Source organism: Lactuca virosa, chromosome 4 (assembly GCF_052849685.1).
Source record: "Lactuca virosa cultivar CGN04683 chromosome 4, Lactuca_virosa_CGN04683_v6, whole genome shotgun sequence".
In the NCBI taxonomy this organism is placed as follows: Eukaryota; Viridiplantae; Streptophyta; class Magnoliopsida; order Asterales; family Asteraceae; genus Lactuca; species Lactuca virosa.
Genome location: NC_136429.1, coordinates 297,776,321 through 297,782,237, shown reverse-complemented (window position 1 = coordinate 297,782,237; position 5,917 = coordinate 297,776,321). Strand labels below are relative to the sequence as shown.

Genomic DNA, 5,917 nt, shown 5'->3' with positions numbered 1-5,917 from the left:
ATGGGCATGACGGACGTCTTCATTGGCTTGGTTATATTGGTGAAGATGGTGATCGACAGACAGACGATAGTGGCATTTGATTTGGGGTTAGAGACGTTCATTGAGATGCCTCTTCCGGATGCTATACTAGAATACTATGGGCCGTATTCTTTAGGAGTTTTGGGAGGGAATCTTTGCTTTGTGACATGGGTGAGTGATGGTGTATGTGAGGTGTGGGTGATGGAGGAGTATGGGGTGGCTGAGTCATGGGTCAAATGCCATGTCTTCTCACGGTTTAGTGATAATGCATGTTTATTTGGATTCACATCACGCAATGAGCTTCTTATTGAAGATGATGATTGTCATCTTGTTTTGTATCATCCAGTTGCAGACAAGGCTAAAAACTTGGAGAAATATTGTCCTGGAAGATTTGGTGCAAATAGAATCGTGGAGTATGTCGACAGTCTTGTTTGGGTAGCACCTAACGCGAGATGAGATCTCAATTGTGATGATTGTTGAGTGTTTTCACTTTTATAAAATCTCAATTGTGAAGAATCAAGTGTGTTCTACTGTTCTTGATTCTACTTGGGTTATTGAAATATAGAAATATTTAGGAAAACTTAATAGTAAAGTATATTTACAATTACTTAAATCCATAAATTCATGTGACATTTTAGGGTATGGTGCAATAAGGCGTCCGTTCCTCACATTTGAGTTGAATGTTACACATTCTGTGACGCATCTTAGAAGTTCATTTTAATTAAAGATCCTAATTCCATTCATGTTTCATTCTAATTGTTTCATTTACAATTAGTAAAGGGGTGTTTTTTAGACCATTGTCCTATATTTGCAAAATTATTAAATAAGTAATGATATTTGTCCAGATAAAATGTTTAAATACATAAAACATGCTTCTTTTTTAAAACTAAATAAACAATTTGAATGAAAACAAATAATTAATTTATTCTTACATTAAAAAAATTCACAATATTTATAACCATTAACTATCAATTCTGTAAGGTAGTAGGAAAAATAAGAAGGCTAAATAGGTAAAGTGCTGGTATATCAATACATCAAACCACATTTTTTTGGCTTAACTCATTAATTCATTACGAGTGTTTAATCAAATAAGGAGCAAAACTTGTTCTACCCGTTTGAGCATTTAAAGAATAGGAACTCTTAATCAATTATGAAAATTGTTACACAAGCCTTAAAAAATAGCAAAAGATATACCAACTATTCATAGTTTACAAATAATAATAATAATAATAATAATAAATACTAAAAGCAAAAACAGCTATTTCACACGTGTGTTCAACAAAAAACAATAACTTGCATCAACCACCTAAAGGCTTGGCCTTACGTAAATGCCCCATGCTATTCACAAGATCTTTACGTATACAAACCGGAAACATATTTATATTTTTCAACACTTTTACTCTCCAAAGAACATATGGGAAACTAAGCTGATCACGCGAAGTAAATCGAACCACCTCATTGAACCAAAGACACATAAATAAATTAGTCACTGAAGTATGCTCTCTTACAATCACAGACGCCTCATTTAAAGCTGCACAAATAAATAAAACTACACAACATTAACATCTTTGTCTCGCCTTTTCTTGCATTGCCGGGTCCCACAAAGACTACATCTTTTTGGGTGAGACAAAAAATTAATTTTTGATGGATAAAAAATTGCAATTTTTGTCTCACATCAGTCCAATGTGCATCAAACACAGTAAACCATGTGTATTACGGAAGAAACATATATATATATATATATATATATATATATATATATATATATATATATATATATATGATAATTACCTTTCTTGCCATTAAATCTTTTATCTTGAGGGAGGCCATCAAGGATATATTGGGTAATTTGTATTTCCACTTCTTCAGGGGTGGCTTTGTTTTTTTTGACAACAGCTTTTGCCTCATCATACACGCTACTGCGGGCCCCATGTTCAGAAATTGCAAACACAGATTTTGAACGCCATAAAAGTGACTCAAATACCCCTAATGGATCTCTCCTAAATTGGGATTTTGAATCTACCCATATTGAATATCTTGCGTTAGGAAACAGACGATGTGCCAACATCTGATCAACATTATTATTACACTTAATTAGTATTCAGTAAAGTGTGTTAATGTTAAATGACCATTTTACCCTTACCTTTGGGATTTTTCCATTTAATCTCTGATCTCTGAAGGGGAGATTTCTAACAATCACAATCCGCCATTTCCCAATAAAACCATCTTTATTAAATACATGTCCTTGTGCTTCCTGTGTTGCAAGGGTAGTTTCGTCCCAAAATGCTACATAGCAGACCTGTGTACACCTATCTGTGAGTGTGAGATCATTAGAATTAAGGACTCATAAATTAATACAATTTTGATATGCAGATTACAGACCTTTTGAAGTGAGGCATCTGACATTCCAATTGGTTGATAAAGATCATCTCCACCACCAAATGTGCAAGTGGAAACTACACTTTTGCATGAATACATGAAACTTTTGTCTTCTTTTGAGATTGTAAAACCTCCAACCTCACTGTAGAAACCACAGTGTACACATGCAGTTTCATTCACCTGTTATACCACTTATTCATAAGCTTTTTTAAGGTTATATGGAAGGAATCAAAATTTAGTAGTGAGGTGAATAGAGGCTAAAAACCTTGAAACTTTGATCTCTCTGATTTAGGGTTTGGTAACCAGTAAATTGGTTAAACCTTGTGATGATCCCCATCTCCTGTTGAGAATTTTTATCAAAAGGTGTTTCAATGTCATTCTCTGAGATATATACTACTTTCTTGATAGGAACAAATGAATCTTTATCATGAGGGAAATCCAGATGCTCAAGTTCTTCAGGAGGTAGGAGCTTCAAGCAACCTGATACCATATATGAAAGCTTGTCATAAAGTGAATAGAAATGTCCTTCCAATCTGTTGCAATACTAGTCAGAAATCAGAATAAGGTCATCGCCATTAACTTAAGACTTTCAGAATTTAATCATTGATCTTTATCATGGATTATCTATATCACTAATTGAAGATAACAATCGAAACAAAAGGGAAAAACAGCTTATAGTCCAATCAAATCAAATACAATCACAAAAAAAGAAATTCAAATGTTAGAAGAGAAGATCTTGTGAGTGACTTACGTGGAGCGTCTAGACGATTCAAGTTCCCCTCCGATTTCTTAACCGGGGATACTACTACATTAGGTTTCTTTTCACGAGTATCAAGGTCCGATTTGATCGTACTCGATCTCCAGCCAAGTTTCGAAGCCTCAAAAACAAGAAGTAACACTGCTGCAACAAATAGCAAAACCGGCCACCATCTCGTTAGCTGCTTGCAAGTTCGGTTAGCTAACTCGCTTTTTCCTCGGAACTCCGATTTTCTGCGCTTTCTTCGTGGTCTGGACCGCATCTTGCCGCCGAATTCATCCGGCAGGTCGTCCGTCACCGGAATCGATACACTGTTGTTGAACATTTTTGCCTAATTACACCTCCGGAGATCTCTGTAGTGTCAGTAGCAGTCGGCAACGTCAGAACTCCGTCGAAACTCCGGGTTATATTATTATCGCGCTGTGAACCGATTTGGATTGAACAAAAAGGAGAACATGCACTTGTTATACCCTTGCCCTATTGAAATTTGCAAAACCTATCCCCTAGTATACATTATGACACATTAGACCATCTCATAGTATATACGACACATTAGACCATCTCATAGTATATACGACACATTAGACTAGGATGAGATTTAGACCATTAGACCATCTCATAGTATATACGACACATTAGACCATCTCATAGTATATACGACACATTAGACTAGGATGAGATTTAGACCATTAGACCATCTCATAGTATATACGACACATTAGACCATCTCATAGTATATACGACACATTAGACTAGGGATGAGATTTAGAACCGGAAAATCGGACCGGAACCTGAATCGGACCAGAACCGGAACCGGAACCGTTAGAACTTAAATATGTAAAACCGGTCCGGGTCCCGGGTTTAAAGAATGGCTCTATCCAGGTTCCAGGTAATCCAGGTTTCGGGTCCTTCGAGTCCGGGTAAACCGGGTTTAAGAACCGGAACCGTGTTAGGAACCAGAACCGGTTTTAGGGGTCGGAATCGGTTTCTGTAAAAAGTTTAAAACATGCATAACTCATTCGTTTGAAGTTGGATTGGCATGAGGTTTTTTATAGAGTGTAGTTTATAGTTTGTACATGATTTTAGACTATAATTTTGTCATTTTTGGGTTTATTTTCATTGACTTACCATCTCTCAAATTCGGGATATCAAAGCTGGAAAATTTATGTTTTTCAGTTTTTTTTTTATTCTGTGATAGTTTAAAACATGCATATCTCATTCATTTGAAGTCGGATTGACTTGAGATGTTTTCCAGAGTGTAGTTTATAGTTTGTACATGATTTTAGACTATAATTTGTCATTTTTGGATTTATATTCATTGACTTACAGTCTCTCAAAATTGGGATATCAAAGCTGGAAATTTTATGTTTTTCAGTTTTTTTTGTATTCAGTGATAGTTTTAAAACATGTATATCTAATTCGTTTGAAGTCAGAATAGCATGCGGTTTTTTTCTAAAGTGTAGTATAGAGTTTGTACATGATTTTAAACTATAATTTTGTCATTTTGGTTTCATATTCATTGATTTATAATCTACCAAAGTCAGGATATCAAAGCTGCGAATTTTCTGTTTTTCAGCTTTATTTTTGTACTTTGTAAAATTTTAAAACACGCATATCTAATTCGTTTGAAGTCGAATTACCATGAGGGTTTTTGCAATGTGTATTTTAGAGTTTGTACATGATTTTAGACTATAGTTTTGTCATTTTTGATTTAATATTCAATGACTTATAGTCCCCCGAAATTGGGATATCAAAGTTGAAAATTTTCAAAGTTCACCACTAAGTAATTGCCAAAAAAATTGTGGTTTTCCCAGGTTTTCCGGTTCTAGATCCATTTTACCCGGTACCTTACCCAGAACCGAACTGGAATCGGTTCCTATATACCGGTCTGGTTTCCGGTCCTACAAAATCTCATTAACCGGTTCTCGGGTTTTCCGGGTCCGGGTCTACCGGTCCAGGTTTGGACTCACTCTCATCCCTACATTAGACCAACAATATTGTTGTTCTTTCTAACTATGTGGAATAGAATTACATCGTTTTTTCTTCTATGTTCTCCATTTCACTGCAAATTTGCTTTAATGTTTTTTAAAAAATTATCGTTCATATACATAAAGTAATTGTCATTCAAATCCATAAAATTTTAATTGTGTATAGAATATTTTTATAGGTATGTTTTGTTGTAGGTTTTGGTAATTGCATTTAACTCTCATTTAAATTCAGCCATTAGCTCAAACGCATGTCCTCACATGAGGACCATTATGTTTTTTTACCTCTCATATCTCCCTTACTCTATTCTGGTCATTACGAACATGGCTGATCCATTGGTTTTTCATGCCCCTGGTAAAAAAGACAAGCGATGCCTTTTATTAAAATCCATGGTGTATCGACTATCGAACTCAAATACGACATACATTTTGGAAACAAAGGTGCAACTCTTTTTTATTAAAAAAGTTCATATTCATACATGCTAAAACTTGAAAACTTCATCTAAAACATGGTCCATTGTATGTAGAAAGTAGAGAAAATCAATATATAAAGTGAGTTGGTTTTGTTCAATTATCATAAAAGATCATTGGCTTTCACAAAAGAGCGATACACTTCGGTGTCTACACAGCTCTTTAATGCTATAAACTTCGTAGTACCTATTTCATATTAGTTTTCACAACCTGCCAAATACAAAAAAGAGAGAAAAAATAGATGATTTGTAAAACTAAATACAAAAATGAAGACACTAAACCAATAACATAAAAAAATATCAAGGTG

The 5,917-nt window shown here is 34.7% G+C and overlaps 2 protein-coding genes across 2 annotated transcripts; one reads left to right on the top strand and one right to left on the bottom strand.

The window, feature by feature from the left end:
* Positions 1-474, top strand: LOC145106003 (F-box/kelch-repeat protein At3g06240-like). The gene has a single exon (XM_079043055.1). It carries the CDS (start codon positions 1-3, stop codon positions 472-474), a length of 474 nt encoding a protein of 157 aa, XP_078899181.1.
* A 658-nt stretch (positions 475-1,132) lies between these two features.
* LOC145108414 (DNA-directed RNA polymerase subunit beta (DUF616)) lies at positions 1,133-3,576 on the bottom strand. Its single transcript, XM_079045439.1, has 6 exons — positions 3,149-3,576; positions 2,663-2,877; positions 2,401-2,577; positions 2,162-2,317; positions 1,810-2,086; positions 1,133-1,549 (listed from the first exon to the last, which is right to left on the bottom strand). The coding sequence occupies exons 1-6, from the start codon at positions 3,477-3,479 to the stop codon at positions 1,317-1,319; spliced, it is 1,389 nt and encodes a 462-aa protein (XP_078901565.1). The 5' UTR covers positions 3,480-3,576; the 3' UTR covers positions 1,133-1,316.
* Between the last annotated feature and the right edge of the window lie 2,341 nt (positions 3,577-5,917).